The sequence below is a fragment of the Carcharhinus amblyrhynchos genome, chromosome 18 (assembly GCF_965287045.1).
Source record: "Carcharhinus amblyrhynchos chromosome 18, sCarAmb.v2.hapA, whole genome shotgun sequence".
In the NCBI taxonomy this organism is placed as follows: domain Eukaryota; kingdom Metazoa; phylum Chordata; class Chondrichthyes; order Carcharhiniformes; family Carcharhinidae; genus Carcharhinus; species Carcharhinus amblyrhynchos.
The window spans coordinates 35,003,467-35,021,490 of NC_137341.1; the positions used below are offsets into that span (position 1 = coordinate 35,003,467).

Consider the following 18,024-nt stretch of genomic DNA (forward strand, 5'->3'; position numbering starts at 1 on the left):
TGGGAAAACTATTGGAAGTAATTCTGAGAAACAGAATTAATCTGCATTTGGAGAGGCAGGCATTAATCAAGGACAGTGTGGTTTTGTTAAAGGAAGGTCATGTCTGACCAACTTGATTGAATTTTTCGATGAGTTGACCAGGTGTGTAGGTGAGGGCGATGCATTTGATACAGTCTTCAGCAACACTTCAGCAAGGTTTTTGATAAGGTCCCACATGAGAGATTGAAAGCAAAGGTAAGAGCTCTTAGGATCCAAGGAAATTTGGCAAATTGGAAACCAGACCAGCACTGTTCAATATTCGCCCTAAAATTGAAATAAAGTTTGTGCTCGGAGTCTGCCCCACAGCCTCGGCCATGGCAGACTTGCATGCTTCTTGTAGCACTGGCAAGCAGTTGGGAACCACTGGCATAAAAGTACAGGAGCAAGGAGGATATGCTGAAGAGGAGATTTGATAGGCCACCAAAACCTCTACTTTCTCAGGAGACTAAGGAAATTTGGAAATTTGGCATGTCCACTGCAACTCTTACCAACCTTTACAGATGCATCTTTCTTTCTGGTTGTATGGCAGCTTGGTATGGCTTCTGCTCTCTCCAAGACTGCAAGAAATCACAAAGGATCATGAATGAAGCCCAGTCCATCACTCAGACCAGCTTCCTGTCCATTGACTGACTACACTTCCTGCTGCATTGGCAAAGCAGCCAGTGTAGTCAAGAACCCCATGCACCCTGGACGTTCTCTTTTCCACCTTCTTCCGTCAGGAAAAAGATACAGAAGTCTGAGATCACGTGCCAACAGACTCAAAACCTGCTTCTTCCCTGCTGCGATCAGACTTTTAAATGGACCTACTTTGCGTTAAGTTGATCTTTCTCTACACCCTAGCTATGACTATAACACTACATTCTGCACCCTCTCCTTTCCTCCTTTATGAACGGTATGCTTTGTCTGTATAGCACACAAGAAACAATATGTTAATACATATGACAATAAATCATATCAAGAATATTCAAAATCATGAGGGGTCTAGGCCGAAAACTTCTTACTCGTAAAAGAATCGAGAATGAGAGGGCACAAATTTAAAGAGATTTGGTGGGGGAAAAGCAAAGGTGATGTGGAGAGAAATCTTTTTCACACAACATGTTGTTCAAGGCAGGGATACAGTACCTGGAAGTGTGGTGGAGGCAGCTTCAATCGAGACATTCAAGAGGGCTTTCGTCTCAAGGTTTTGGATTCATTCCCAACTAATGAGACATCTTCAACCCACAAATCCCATTGACGCTCCTAAGACAAATGCAAAATGCGGTGGATGCTGAAATCTGAAACAAAAACAGAAAAATGCTGGAAAATCTCCACTGTCTGACAGTGTCTGTGGCGTGAGAATAGAGCCAACGTTTCAAATCTAGATGACCCTTTGTCAGAGCTCCCAAGATGATGAGTGCTGCACTATTGGGTGTGCTGTCTTTTGGATGAAATGATGAACCAGGTGTTCTCTTGGGTGGAAATAAATGATCCCGAAGCAGTATTTCGAAGAAGAGTAAGAGAGAGGTCCCCAGTATTCAGACCAATCTTAACTCCTCAATTAACACTACAAAAACAGCTTATCCAGTCATTAACACACTGCTACTTGTGAAAGCAGTCTGTGCATTAATGTCAGCTGTAAGTGAATTTATATTAAAGTTAAAATGGACACATGGGGTTTGCATGTAACAAGTGCAAAATGTGTTGAAGCAATGTGTTTGTGGGAGGTATTTGAAACAAATAACGAATCTGTTTTTGCTCTCAGATCGATGTACACCTGGCCAAAAGTCTAGCGGAGAAACTGTACCTGTTCCAGGTGCGTCATTGCCACATTCCTTAACTCTGCACTCATTGTTTTTTAATCTTTGACTGTTCATTTATTCTTTCCCTTCTCTCATTTCCAGTATCCTGTGCGTCCAGCCACAATGAAATACGATGATGTCACCCATTTATCAGCAAGAATAAAACCTAAACAGCAAAAAGTAAGTTCCTTCTGAGTCTGTAAGCATTGCCATCCTGTTCCATCGTTCAGTGGGATAAACCCGTTGGAGAAGAAAAGCTTGTCTGATGGGATTTATAATTTTGTTTTAGCCTGGGCCATTAAAACTAGGCAGATAGAATGATACAGGGATACAGAGGCCCATCCTGCCTGTGTCATCATCACTTTTACTGATGCTGAATGACTCATTCCAGATTTTTAAAAACTGAATTCAAATTCCTAAACTCCCATGGTGGGATTTATTCATGATGTGGCAATGTCGGCATTAGACTGGGGTAAACACAGTAAGAAGTCTCACAACACCAGGTTAAAGACTTTAACCCGGTGTTGCGAAACTTCTTACGGGATTTATTCATCCGGGCCTTTACATATTTGTTCAACAAAATAACCAATACAATACTGTACCCAACAGTATAAACAGTATACTCCTGTGTATAGAATTGAAAAACAAAGCGAGTAGGTCGCACTGATATCGAACCTTGTTTAGACTACACTTGGCGTACTGTCAGCAGTTCCCTTTTCCATTTTACAAGAAGGGTGCAGAGTCACTGGAGAAGATACAAAAAAATGTCCAAGAATAAAACTAAAATTACAAAATTGAACAAGCTAGAAAGCCAAAGCTAAGGGACGGTCTGATAAAGATCTTCAAAGTTATGAGAGATTTGACTGAGCAGATATGCAGAAAATGTTTCCATTTGTTGGTGAAACCTGATCTAGGAGTCATAATTGCAAGATAGGCACTGATAAATCCAATTGGGTATTCAGGAGAAACTCTTCTCAGAAAGAGTCGAACTTACAGCAAGGAGTAGTTGAGATGGATAGTATAGATATATTACAGGGGTGGTAGATAAATAACAATGATTTTTATATAGTGTTTTTAGCCCAGTAAAATATGGTGCACTGGAATACTATGAAACAAAATCTGACACCAAACCACACAAAGGGGTAGGACAGTTGAATAAAACCTTCATCAAGGAGGTGGATTTTAAGGATGTCGGAGGGGGTGGAAATGTTCAGGGGACAAATTCCAGAAATTAAGGCCCAGGCCGTTAAAAGGGCAAATGCCAATAGAGTACATCAAGGAGAAAGGAATAAAAAGATATGTTGATGAAACAATATTAAGAAGAGTAGCATAAATGCTAATGTGGACCTGTTGGGCCAAGTGGCCTGTTTCTGTAGTGTACATTCACTTACTATTACAAAGGCTATGTTTCATGTGCTCCCTTCATACACACATATACACCAGCCCCACTCCCCCAACACGGACATCTCTTTTGTGGCCGGGCTGTGATCTTACTGATTCTGACTTGCTTTTCTGGACAGGTTGAGGTGGAAATGGCAATAGACACAGTGAGCCCCAACTACTGCCGCAGCAAAGGAGAACAGATTGCTCTCAATGTTGATGGCTCCTGTACTGATGACTCTGGCAGTACCTATGCAACGTAAGTAACATCAAGATAGGGACAGTTTGCCTATAGGGAAATGAAGTCCACCCCAGCAGCATTATTATGTTACACCTTGCATCAAACCCTAGTTAAGAATCCTCCTCCTCTTTTAGTTTGTGATCTAACTGCTACCATTGTTAGTTTATCCTCAGACTGATGAGCATTTTAATCTCTGCAGCTTTCTCCTCTCCCCATCTCCAGGAAACTCATGGACAAACAAATCTTCTCATCCATCCAGTCTGCTGTCAACACCTCTCGCTATGCAGCTGCAGTCTACAGGAAAGGTGAGGGAGTTGAGCCCAACTTCTGCAGGACATGAGATGTAACTGGTTTTAAAGAAGAGAACAGATTTATCATGACTGTGGGGGGAAGGGACAACCTTGTGGCTGCAGTTACTTTTCCAGAGGGAATTGTATTCAAGATCTGGTGAACAGGCAGATCTGTATCTGCTTGTTGGATGTTTTTTGCCTCTGGGTGATTCGGGTCCATTGAGTAAATCAAGAAGCATTCACAGTGCCAAGTGCTTATGGGCTGTGGATGAAATGAACTTAAATTCATTTTCAGGATGTGGACGTAGCTAACTGACCAGGATTTTCACAGAATTACAGAAATGTTATAGCCCCGAAGGAGGCCACGTGGCTGCCCACATGCTGAATGAACAATTTACTTTGTACCATTATCCCACCTTCTTCCCATAACCCTCTACTTTCTTTCTTTTTAGGTAACTGTCTAATTTCCTTCTGAATACTTGTGGTTGAATTTGCCTGCAGCACGCTTTTGGCATTGCATTCCAGATCTTAACTGCTTGTTGCAAGAAAAAGTTTCTCCTTGTGTCACTTTGTTTCTTTTTCCAGTTACTTTATATCTGTTCCCTCTTGTTCTTGCCCTTTCACAAGTGGGATCAATTTTCTCCTTATTTACTCTTTCCAGATCTCTCGTGATTTTAAATATCTCTACCAAGCCTCCGCTGAGCCTATTCTCCAAGGAAAACAGTACTGACTTCTCTTATCTAAGTAACTGAAGTTCTCATCCTGCAATCATTAGCACGAATCTTTTCTACACTCTCTCCAATTCCTTCACATCTTTTCAAAAATGTGGCACCTAGACTGGAATGCAATGCTTTGTTGTGGCTGGGCTAGCATTCTAAGCAAGTGCAACGTTACCACCTTGCTCTTGTGCCCTATGCCCCTATTTGCAAACTCGTAAGGTATTGTGTGTTTTATTAACAGCTTTCTTAATCTGCCCGTCACCTTCAATGACTTATGCACATTTGCACATACAGGTCCTTCTGCTCCAGCACACCTTTAAGAATATTTTATATTGTCTCTTCATGTTCATCCTGCCAAAAAGAATCACCTCACACTTCTCTATATTGAGTTTCATCTGCCACCTGTCAGCCAATTCCACAACTTGTCCATGTTCTCTTGAAGTTCTGCACTATTCTTCTTGCAGTTCACAATTTTTCCAAGTTTGTGTCACCTGTAAAATTTGAAATTGTATCTTGCACACCAAGGTGTAGGTGATTGGAAGAGCAAAGGTCTCAGCACTGATACCTGGAGAACTCCAAAACAAATGTAGCCTGAAAAACGTCCATTAAATCAATGCACTCGCACTCAGCCAATTCTGTATCCATGTTGCCACTGCTCCATTTGTTTTGTGTACTATAATGAATGGCGGAGCAGACTCAAAGGGCCAAATTACCTACTCTTCCTATTATCTATGTTAAATCTATAGACAAAACGTGGTCAGACACCCCACACCCTGAAACCAAGTGCCAGGTGCCACACAAACAGCTTCTGTGGATTTCTCATCAATTTCCCCCAGATATTTGTCACACTGAGAGCCCACTGGAACTTTGTCTTCCATGCAAAGGTTTCCAATCTTTGCCCTCAAAGAACATGCCTTGGAATTTTCTCCCAAATGACACTTTACCTTGAATGTCATTCCAACTCCAGGGTTTCAACCTCCTTTTGGTATTCTTCTGTCCTGGATCACTTTGTGCACTCAAACTTCATCTTCCATAGACTCTTACAGGTACTCAGCTGTGCCAACAGAATACCTGCAGTTATTTTAAATCTTCCCAATAGCACTAGGAAATTGTCCCACAGTGAACTCAGTCCCAGTTCTCTTTAGGTGCAGCACGATATTTTTACAAAAGTTGATTTATTATTGTCACAAATAGGCTTACATTAACCTGCAATGAAGTCACTGTGATGATCCCATAGTCGCCACGCTGTATCAGATCTCCCCTCAGCATCTGTCTTTCTGGTGGAAACCATCCTAGTTTATTCAATCTCTGTTCACACTCTTGAGACCAGGCAACATCCTGGTGAACCACCTTTGCACTCTCCAAAGCTTCCACGTCCTTCTGATGTGGTGACCAGAACTGCACACAGTACTCCAAATGCAGCCTAACCATGGTTTTATGTAGCTGCACATCCAGAAAGGATAAGGAAAGCAGATGTTCTTCCCAGTGGAACATTCTTGAACCGTCATGATAGCCATAATAATTTTTGCGAGTGCCCATGTTTTATTCCCAGGTTTTGAACTGAAATCCAAACCACAAACATCCATGGTGGGATTTAAACAGGGGTACTGTGTCGCAGAGTGACCTGTGCCCCAGCAAGGGGTCAGCCTTCAACAAAGGATGGCAGAGAAGAAGATTGAATAGGTTAAAAAAAAGTGAATGGGATTTGTTTCCTCTGATAGTATTTTGCTTCATGCCATTGTTAATTTATTTAAAATGACACACACATAGCAACTGATAGCTTGATGCAATCACCTATTGAAGGAAAACAAAATTCTAATCTCTTGAGTCAGAATATTGTGGATTCCATTCAAGGGATTTGAGTGTTACACTCCCAGTGGAGTTTTGAGGAAGTGCTTAAGTATCAGGGTGCCAGTATTTGAGGGAGTCTTACGTTGTTGGATCTGCTTTCTTCTGGATGAGGCATTGAATGTTACCTACTCTCTCAGGTGGACATAACAGATCCCATGACACTATTTTAAAGAAGAACAGGGGAGTTCTTCCAGTACTCTGGACAATATTTATCCCTCAACCAACGTCACTAACTCTGATTATCTGGTCATTGTCACGTTGCTGTTTGTGTGAACTTACTGAGAGTAAATTGGTTGTTGTGTTTCCTACATTACAACAGTAACTACACTTGTAAAAGTACTTCATTAGCTGTAATGGGGTGTCCTCAGACACAGCATTATTGAAATTTATTTAAGCACTGTGAGAAGTAACGAAAGAACTGCAGTTCTTGGGGAAATGGTGAAAACAGCTGAGTAAAGAGCAGCAACAAATAGCCTTTCCAGAAGGAAATCTGATACAAAACAAGAGAGACATTGCACAATTCACATACAGGTGTGGATTCGCCAGCATTGCCCTAGCCTGAAATGTCAGCTTGTAGTCAGAGTTACTGAGAACAGACTGAGTACTTGCAGAGAATTAACTTCCCAGACAGTCAGCCAGTTTGTGGGTGATGTTTATAAACTTTTTCTCTTCCAATATTGTGTGACAGGGGAGCTCCACGTCACTCCATTGCATGGAATACTACAACTACGACCGAGTTTTTCCTACCTGGATAAAGCGGATGCAAAACACAGGGAAAGAGAGGCTGCAAATGAAGGTAGGGGGTTGGGTCAGACTCGACCGGCAGTTGCTTCATTGAAGCAACCTTTCAAGGGGCTTAAAAAGAACTTTAGCAGCAGTTGAGAGTATACAGTGTTCCAAGCATCAGCCAGTCTAAATGTCGAGTACAAAACTACTTTGCAGAACTTCCTGAACACATGAAGTGAGCCGTTAGTTCCCTACCCAGTAAGATTAACTTGGGAAGATTTTATAAAAATAGTACCAACACTAAGGTTATAATTTATCAGGAAAAACTGAACAGGCTGGAACTCTCTTCCTGAGAAGAATGAAGTTCTAGATGTCATGAAGGGGTTAAATGGGGTGAAGGTAGAAATGTTTCCACTTTTTGATTCCAAAAACGCAGGTCATAAATGTAATAGTCACTAATAAACCCAATAAGAAATTCAGAGAATGTGGAACTCGCTACCACAGGGAGTGGCTGAGGCCGATAGCATAGATGATTTTAAGAGGAAGCTAGATGAACACATCAGGGTGAAAAGCCGAAAAGAATATGCTGATAGTGAGGTGAAAATTGTTGTGGTTGCTGGAGGGCAATCATCTCAGTCCCAGGACAGCACTGCAGAAGTTCTTCAGGTAGTGTCCTAGGCCCAACCATCTTAATGACCTTCCCTCCACCTTAGGGTGAGAATGGGATGTTTATGGATGACTGCACACAATGTTCAGCCGTGGGGCACCATGATGGCTCAGTGGTTAGCAGTGCTGTCTCAGCGTCAGGGACCCACGTTAGATTCCTGACTTGGGCCACTGTCTGTGTGGAGCTTGCACGTTCTCCCCGTGTCTGTGTGGGTTTCCTCCAGGTGCTCTGCTTTTCTTCCACACTCCAAAGATGTGCAGGTTAGGTAGATTGGCCATACTAAATTCAGGGGGGCTAGCTAGGGTAAATGCATGGAATTATGGGGATCGGTCCTGGGTGGGATTGTGGTCAATGCAGACTTGATGGGCCAAATGGCCTCCTGTAGGATTCTATGATTTGTGGTGACTCAGGTACTAAAGCAGTCCGTGTCCATATGCAGCAAGACTTGGACAACATTCAGGCTTGTGCTGATAAAGGGGGTGATCTAACATTCATACCACATGGTCTCCATTGACATTCAATGGCATTAGCACTATCCACCACTATCAACATCCTGAGGTGTTGCCATTGACCAGAAACTCAACCAGCAATGTAAACACTGGCTACAGAAGCAGGTCAGATACTGGGAATTATGCAGAGAGTAACTAGCCTCCTGCCTATCCAGAACTTATCCACCATCTGCATGGTACATGTCAGGAGTATAATGGAATACTCACCACTTGCCTGGATGAGTGCAGCTCTAGCAACACTCAAAAAGCTTGACACTATCCAGAATAAAGCAGCCCACTTGATTGGCACCCGCCCCATTCATCACCTTCAACACTCCCTCCACCACTGATCCCACGCCTCCCCCAGGATGTTGATAGTGGGAAATTCAGAGATGGTAATGGCACTGAATGTCATATCCGTCATCAAAGAAGAAATAGCGAGGCACCTAGAAAAGAATGGTTTGATAGAGCAGATGCAGCACGGATTCATTAAGGGGAAGTTGTGTTTGAAGAATTTATTGGATTTCTATGAGGATGTGACTAGTGCGGTAGACAGGGGAACCGGTGGATGTGGTGTTTTTAGATTTTCAAAAGGCGTTTGATAAGGTGCCTCATAAAAGGTTGCTACAGAAGATTAGGGGGCACAGAGTTGGGGTAAGGTGTTAGCGTGGATAGGGGATTGGTTGTCTAATAGGAAGCAGAATTGGCATCAATGGGTGCTATTCTGATTGGCGGTTTGTGACTAGTGGAGTGCCACAGGGATCGGTGCTGGGGCCTCAGCTATTTACCGTTTATATAGATGATCTGGAGGAGGGGGCTGAGTGAAGGGTGACGAAATTTGCTGATGACATGAAGATGAGTGGTAAAGCAAATTGTGTGGAAGGTGTGGAAAGTCTGCAGAGGGATCTGGATAGGCTCAGTGAGTGGGCAAGGACCTGGCAGATGGAGTATAATGTTGGCAAGTGTGAGGTTATCCACTTTGGCAGAAATAATAGTAGGAGGGATTACTATTTAAAGGGCAAAAAGCTGCAGCATGCTACGGTGCAGAGGGACCTGGGGGTCCTTGTGCATGAGTTGCAAAAACCTAGTCTGCGGGTGCATCAGGTGATCAAGAAGGCGAATGGGATGCTGGCCTTTATAGCAAGGGGGATAGAATATAAAAGTAGGGAGGTCTTGCTGCAACTGTACAGGGCACTGGTGAGGCCGCAGCTGGAGTACTGTGTGCAGTTTTGGTCGCCGCACTTACGCAAGGATATATTGGCCTTGGAGGGAGTGCAGAGGAGGTTCGCTAAGCTGATACCGGAGATGAGGGAGTTGGACTATGAAGAGAGACTAAATAGACTGAGTCTGTACTCATTGGAGTTTAGAAGGATGAGGGGGGATCTTATAGAGATGTATAAGATAATGAAAGGGATGGATAGGATAGAGGTAGAGAGATTCTTCCTGCTTAGAAAGGATAGCAGGACTAGAGGGCACAGCCTCAAGATAAGTGGTGGGACGCAGAGGGCAGTGAGGAGGAACTTCTTCACTCAAAGGGTGGTGAATCTCTGGAATTCTCTGCCCGTTGAAGTGGTGGAGGCTACATTGCTAAATATATTTAGGTTTTTGATAGACAAGGGAATTAAGGATTATGGGGAGAAAGCGGGAAAGTGGAACTGATCCACTTCAGATCAGCCGTGATCTTATTGAATGGCGGGGCAGGCTCGAAGGGCTAGATGGCCGACTCCTGCTCCTATTTCTCATGGTCTTATGTTCATTGAATCCTACAGTGCAGAAGTAGGCAATTTGGTCCATCAAGGCTGCACTGACCACAATCCCACCTAGGCCCTATCCCCATTACCCCATGCATTTACACTAGCTAGTCTTCTTAACACTAAGGGACCATTTGGCATAGCTAATCCACATAACTTTGGACTGTGAAAGGAAACCTGATCACCTGGAGGAAACCCACACAGCCATAGGAGAACGTGAAGGCTCTATACAGATGGTGACCCAAGCCGGGAATCGAGTCCAGGCCCCTGGCTCTGAGAGGTAGCAGTACCATGTCAAGGGAGATCATGTGTTAATGTCACTTTCCCCTTCTAAGCCCAGTAGCAATGTTTACCAACTACAAGATGCACTGCAGCAACTCACAAGCACCTTCCAATACCACTGAGAAAGATAAGGGCAGCATATGCAGGGGAACACCACCACTTGCAAATTTCCCTCCTAGGTACACACCACCCTGACTGTATTACCATCCCTTACTGTTACTGGGTCAAAATCCTGGAACACCCTGTCTTACAGCACCGTGGGTGTACCTACAGCACACGGACTGCAGTGGTTCAAGAATGTAGCTCACCACCACCTTCTCAGGGGGTAAGTAGGGATGGACAACAATGCTGACCTATCCAATGACACCCACATTCTGAGAGAATCAAAATAGTGTTGGGCTGAATGGCCTGTTTGTGACGTATATTCTGTTTAATAGTAAGTCTTTACTGAGAGAACAGGCAACTGGAGGCTGATGACCAGAAACTGATGCCTGTCTCTGCCAAAATAAATCCTTGTTGATGTGTCATGTTGTTATTCTTCTGCAGCTGGTGACTCTTCTCAGGATGAGGCAGAAGATGATGTCAAGCAGATCACTGTAAGTGAGACCGTTCATCACTGGCATACACTTGCTTGAACATGTCATAGGTAAAAGATACCTCTGAGACCAGTTGTGAGTCAAAGTATAGCAAGTTTATTCAAAAGCTTTTGCGAGATACATCTGGTACCTAACAGCGGTTCCCCAGGCTTCTCTCCGAACACAACTTAAGAGCTCATGTTTATACACCCCCAGTCACATACGCGTCTTCTCATTCTCAGCAGGTTCCCAGGCTGTGGCTTATCCTCCGTTGTGGGAACGTGGCTGCCTCGGCGTCTCTTTATGGTTATCTCAAGGGCGCAATTGTCGGTGGTGTGATTAGCCCTTAGCTAACATACAGGCTGGCAAAACAAATTTATGTTCATAAGTTGTATAGCATATACTATGTTGGTACATGACATATAAGCAGTACATAATGAATGCAAGTTTCACTATGTTAGGCAGAAGTCCACAATATTAAAGACATAAACCTAGATACAAGCTAGGTCAGCTACATTTCTGAACGGACTATCATAAACTTATGTACAACAACAAGGACAGCTGCAGTCTCTTTGTCTGGGATGCACAAAAACAAGTTGAAAACAAATCTTACAATACTTTTTTTATCAATCTCCAAGTATTACAAGGTTCATTAACCCATTCCCTACTGCACTCCCTGCTGTTGGTCATGGGACATTCAGGCATGGCCCCATGACGAATTTAGAACCAGTTGTTACTGGCCTAACTCCTTTGTCTGGAGGTCTGCCCCCTCGGCCTGCACACTTGTGCCCGGTATGACTCAGGCTGTTACTGTTTTACAACAGGTGTTCAATAATGTCTACAAACACAGCAAGCAATAATAAGTACAATTAGTACAATTAATCCATGCATCAGGTAGGAACTCCACAACCCAAACCATTGCCCCAGCCAGCCCAGAGAGTTATAATCATGATATTGGTTCCCTTTATCTTGTATTGTCTTGGCTACTTGTTTGATATGATCCGCCAAGCTAGTTATATTCTCCAAAGCATCTGGAATACACATACAACGTTTGGAGCCAATTATAGCGCATGTTCCTCCTTGGGAGGCTAGCATATCATCGAAAGCCAATTGGTTCTATAAGGCAACAGTCGAGAGAGCTACAGTCTCTACTGATATCTGAGATGGCCGTGCTTACCTCCTCGAACCCATCTTTAGTCTCATTTGCAATTCTCTCTAGGGTCGAGGCCATAAGTATAAGTTCCTGCGCTGCCTTTGCTGTCCCATAGAATGGGTATGCTAGCATGAGGAATTGCTCTGTTCCACTAATGGCTTGCTTGGTCTTGAGCAAGTGTGTCTTGGGGTGGTTCCGTAAGTCGGCACAATGGTGAATATAGGGTACCACATATGCTAGATAACATGACCCCAACCAATCCCACAGAAGCCAAGGATAGGCATTGTTTCAGCAGACAAAATAGGTGCCATTGTAGGCAGTCATGCTGCTCACATAAGCAGAGGAGAGACTAACCGAGACATTGGTTGTGGGGCACTGATTATGACCTGTTGTACCCGAGTCCAGGTGCTACTAGTAATCTTAATCTGCTGAATTTAGTAGCTGTGACCAACAGGTATGGAACCATTTCTTACCAGGCAAATAGAACCTCTGTTGATTTTACACAACAAAGTGGGGTGGAGAGTCTGATCTTTTGTAGCTAAGCTGATAACAAGGCCAAGGTCGTGAGAAACAGCAGGAGAATCATTGTATTACTTAGTTATAACCCGCGCAACCGTTATACAATGGTCCAAAGGTCTGCGTGCAACCTCTCGTGAACCTGGTTGCCCACGCTCACGCGCAACTTTGCACGAACCTGATCGTTTGCACACAACTTCCCACGAGCCCAATCAGCTTGTTTGGAGGTTGGCTGTCTCTGTGAATTGAACACATTACATATTTTCAATTGGGGCTGGCATACTCTTTCAATTGAGTCCAGTGTTTCCAGACACTTCTGCCTTGCATATCTATGCAGGCACAGATGTCACCACTGATGGTAACCTCGTATGGGCCAATCCGTTTGGGGGCAAACCCGGGTTTTCCGGGTAATGTCTTTACCATAACCTTGTTGCCCACCAGGGGTGCCTCGGGTCTGTTTAGTTCAATTAACTCATCACTGGTTAATTGGTTTTCCCTACAGTCTTTTGCATACCCTTCAGTTGGGCGCTTAACTCTAAAATATATTGTCTAATTCTATCTCATAGAGGGCCTACGTCTGCCTCCCCCCGCCCCCATCAAAAAACATCGCTTTCCCCATTAAAATCACATGCCATACAGCTCCAATCTTTATATGAAATACTCTTACATCATATCTAATTTGATTATTTGTTTGACCACATTTGAAAGTGTGATGTTTAAACAGAAATGATCCTTCTATAAGAGATTTTCTCATGAGCTAAACAGCAGTGTTTCATGGTCACAGATGCCAGTTGTTTATGCAGCCAGACACAGTTTGTACCCAGCTCTTTAAAAACACAGATAACCGAAAAGTTGTAATGAGCTATCTGTTGTGTTCAGCCAAATGCTGCAAGATTTTTAAGTCTGGATGCATAGTCAGTCTCCAACTTTTTCTCTATCTCTCTCTCTCTTAAGTAATCCGATTTCACTTCCTGTTATGTTAATGAAATCAGTTAAAGCTTTTCGGGATTTGATCGAATCGGCAGTGCGATGCTGTATAATAAAAATAATAATTTGACAGTTGTATCATACCACTTTACATATCAAAACCGTGATATCCAAACCCTTTTAATTTAAGTTGTTTCTGTTTTTAAACTGAGTTAAGTTTTGCAGTTCAAGGCAAACCTTGAACAATAGATGGCACATGAAATTCCAATGACAGTACATAATTGTCAGACATTTTGTAACTCATGATATGCTGCGGACTTCACTAACTTGATATACTTTAAACTGACTCATAGACAGTATATTTACTATTTCATCATTATTATTATTACAAAATCATTCTTTTGTTCCTACTTTTCTACCCTTCCACAAAATTACTTATTCTCTTCTCTTAACTTCTCAATTAACTCTCACGTAATTTCTACTTCAGGACAAAGGAAAGAGCGCATGGTCCCCTCCAAGGTCTACCTAATTTCTTAAACTTCAATTTACTTTCCAATTTTTATTTAAACTCTGTATCAAGCCCACTATTGTAAAATCACAATTAGGGGAAGAACATTAAAGCAAATAACAAGGAAATATCCACGCGACCACTTTGTTAAACACACACAGACACACATGGAAGCTTCCAACATGCATCCCATTCGTCTTTCTTCCAAACTGTGATTAAATTCAAAACAGAAGTAAATTCAAGAAATCTTATAGATTAACAGGTTTAACACTTCCTCAACCCCTTTGAAGTTAAACTGAAATGTAAAGCATTACATTTAATGCCCGCAATAAATGCTCCACAAAAAGACAAGTGACCAGACCACACAAACACACTGAAATACAAAAACTGAGATTACAACAGGGTGTGCTTTGTGATCAGTTCTACTCCAGGTTTGTGGTTGATTCACAACTTGCACACGTTTTAAACACTCAATCCTGTTCTACCTTATGTAACTCTTTTATTAGTTTTTTTTACTTTACGTCCTAAAATTATTGCAACTCTTATAACACTAAGATCCATCCTATCTGGGACAGAATGGGTTAATTCTCTGCTTGTTTCAGCAGAAGGGCAGGGGAACCAACGAGGGAGCGAGCTATCTTAGATCTGGTGTTGTGTAACGAGGCTGGAAGAATTAGGGAACTTGTTGTGAGGGATCCTGTTGGGATGAGTGATCATTGTGTGGTTGAGTTTTTGATGCAGATGGAGGATGAGAAAGTAGGGTCCTGGACCTGTGTCCTCTCTTTGAACAGAGGGGAGTACGATAGGATGAGAGAGGAATTGGCAAATGTAGATTGGGGGCGCAGATTGGTCAGTAGGACTGCTGAGGAACAGTGGAGGATCTTTAAGGAGATCTTTTTCGGTGCTCAGCAGAAATATATTCCAGTGGTAAAGAAGGAACGTAGGAGAAGGGATAATCAGCCTTGGTTATCAAAGGAAATAAAGGAGAGTACTAAATTAAAAGCTGATACTTTTAGAGTGGCTAAAAGTAGTGGGCGAATAGATTATTGGGAGAGGTTTAAAAATCAACAAAGAATGACTAAGAAGTTGATAAAGAAAGGAAGGATAGACTATGAAGCTAAACTAGCACTAAATATAAAAAAGGACAGTAAGAGTTTTTACAAATATATAAAGAGGAGGAGGCTGGCTAGAGTGAATGTTGGACCCTTAGCGGATGAGAGGGGGGATTTAGTGGTGGGAGATGAGGAAATGGCTGAGGCCTTAAATAAGTTTTTTGCCTCGGTCTTCACGGAGGAGGACGCGAATAGTTTGCCGGATATTAAAGATAGAAGGATGGTAGGAGTTGAGGGCCTGAATGCGATTACTGTCACTAGAGAGGTAGTGCTTGATCGACTGGCAGGACTGATGGTGGACAAGTCCCCAGGACTGGATGGAATGCATCCCAGGGTTCTGAAGGAAATGGCAGAGGTGGTAGTAGATGCCTTAGTGATTATTTACCAAACTTCGCTGGATTCCGGGGAAGTGCCGGAAGATTGGAAAACGGCTAATGTTATGCCGCTGTTTAAAAAAGGTAGCGGGCAAAAGGCAGGGAATTATAGGTTGGTTAGTTTAACGTCTGTTGTTGGAAAAATGCTTGAATCCGTCATCAAAGAAGAAATAACAAGGCACCTAGAAAAGAACTGTGTGATAGAGCAGACGCAGCACGGATTCGTTAAGGGGAAGTCGTGTTTGACGAATTTATTGGAATTCTATGAGGATGTGACTAGTGCAGTAGACAGAGGGGAACCGGTGGATGTGGTGTTTCTCGATTTTTCAAAAGGCGTTTGATAAGGTGCCGCACAAAAGGTTGCTTCAGAAGGTTAGGGGGCATGGAGTTGGGGGTATGGTGTTAGCGTGGATAGAGGATTGGTTGTCTAATAGGAGGCAGAGAGTTGGTATCAATGGGTGCTATTTTGATTGGCGGTTGGTAACTAATGGGGTGCCGCAGGGATCGGTGCTGGGGCCTCAGCTATTTACCATTTATATAGATGATCTGGAGGAGGGGGCTGAGTGTAGGGTGATGAAATTTGCTGATGACACAAAGATGAGTGGAAAAGCAAATTGTGCGGAGGGTGTGGAAAGTCTGCAGAGGGATCTGGATAGGCTGAGCGAGTGGGCGAGGACCTGGCAGATGGAGTATAATGTTAGCAAGTGTGAGGTTATCCACTTTGGCAGAAATAATAGTAGGAGGGATTACTATTTAAAGGGTGAAAAGCTGCAGCATGCTACGGTGCAAAGGGACCTGGGGGTCCTTGTGCATGAGTCGCAAAAACCCAGTCTGCAGGTGCATCAGGTGATCAAGAAGGCGAATGGGATGCTGGCCTTTATAGCGAGGGGGATAGAATATAAAAGTAGGGAGATCTTGCTGCAACTGTACAGGGCATTGGTGAGGCCGCAACTGGAGTACTGTGCAGTTTTGGTCGCTGCACTTGCGCAAGAATGTTTTGGCCTTGGAGGGAGTGCAGAGGAGGTTCACTAGGCTGATACCGGAGATGAGGGAGTTGGACTATGAAGAGAGACTGAATAGACTGGGTCTGTACTCGGAGTTTAGAAGTATGAGGGGAGATCTTATAGAGACATATAAGATAATGAAAGGGATGGATAGGGTAGAGGTAGAGAGATTCTTCCCGCTTGGAAAGGACAGCAGGACTAGAGGGCACAGCCTCAAGATAAGTGGGGGGGGGGGGTGCAGTTTAGAACAGAGTTGAGGAGGAACATCTTCCCTCAAAGGGTGGTGAATCTCTGGAATTCTCTGCCCATTGAAGTGGTGGAGGTTACCTTGCTAAATATATTTAAGACACGGGTAGATAGGTTTTTGGCAGACAAGGGAATTAAGGGTTATGGGGAGAGAGCGAGAAATTGGAACTGAGCCACTTCAGTTCAGCCATGATCTTATTGAATGGCTGGGCAGGCTCGAAGGGCTAGATGGCCTATTCCTGCTCCTACTTCTTATGTTCTTATGAGTAAGTTCACTCAGATGGACTCGTCAAACACTTAGAATTGACAATGAAAGAATTATTCCTATCAAGAATACATTTTTAAATTTAACAAAAGCGTGATCCAGAAAATCCAAAATAAGATTTATTTTTATCACCTTTAACTAAATTAAGATCCTTGCACATTCTTATAATTTTGGCATAGTGAAACAAAACATTTCACGAGCACACAACTGGATCTTATCACTTGGAGCACAGATACGTGAAGAAATACTGAAAGCATTCTAATGTGCAGCAATCTACATGATTAATTATTTCTACAGCTCTGTCTTTGTAACCAACACAGGCAAGTACAAAATCAAATCTACCGTGTGCCTAAATGTTTAACTCTCCTTGCAACCTTTCAGATGTAATGTAATGCCTCCACGTGGCAGAGCTCAAATCTCTGTCCGATCCCTACATAACTTATTAAACTCAAAGCAATTCACTTTGATTGGCTATACCCTATTGCACCACATGAGGCTCTCGATTGCACAATTATGCCCTCTCTCTGTACCATAGAGTCAGCCTGCTTGTTTCTTTTTAACCCTTTACAATGGGAGTTCACTGACCTCTAATAAATCTGGCCATGTTTGATTCTGGTGCTTCCTGCTGTGACAAATCCCCTTCTCCCCCATATAGTCATGCACAATTCCAAATACATATCCGCTATCGGTGTAAATGTTCTCCCCGTACCTCAGTAAAAGCCTGTGTCAGGGCTACGAGTTCTGCCACTTGTGGGTGCTATTCGGATTGGTGGTTGGTGACTAGTGGAGTGCCCCAGGGGTCGGTGCTGGGGCCTCAGCTATTTACCATTTATATAGATGATCTGGAGGAGGGAACCGAGTGTATGGTGTCGAAATTTGCTGATGACACCAAGATTGGTGGAACGGCAAATTGCGCGGAGGGTGTGGAGAGTCTGCAGAAGGATCTAGATAGACTGGGCGAATGGGCCAGGAACTGGCAAATGGAATTTAATGTTGGCAAGTGCGAGGTGGTCCACTTTGGTAGGAATAATGGCAGGAAGGACTATTACTTACGGGGCGAAAAACTGGAGCAGGCGACGGTGCAGAGGGACCTCGGGGTCCTTGTGCATGAGTCGCAAAAACCCAGCCTGCA

The 18,024-nt window shown here is 43.3% G+C and overlaps 1 protein-coding gene across 4 annotated transcripts in view; it reads left to right on the forward strand.

The window, feature by feature from the left end:
- Positions 1-18,024, forward strand: part of polr3e (polymerase (RNA) III (DNA directed) polypeptide E) — a 70,577-nt gene that overhangs the window by 7,825 nt on the left and 44,728 nt on the right. For 3 of the 4 annotated variants that reach the window (XM_080206787.1, XM_080206785.1, XM_080206786.1), the window contains exons 4-9: positions 1,781-1,831; positions 1,920-1,997; positions 3,338-3,456; positions 3,661-3,743; positions 6,987-7,094; positions 10,759-10,808. In XM_080206787.1, coding sequence (XP_080062913.1) covers positions 1,781-1,831; positions 1,920-1,997; positions 3,338-3,456; positions 3,661-3,743; positions 6,987-7,094; positions 10,759-10,808 — 489 coding nt within the window. The remainder of the gene's footprint in view (positions 1-1,780; positions 1,832-1,919; positions 1,998-3,337; positions 3,457-3,660; positions 3,744-6,986; positions 7,095-10,758; positions 10,809-18,024) is intronic. The other variant, XM_080206788.1, reaches the window with a different exon arrangement.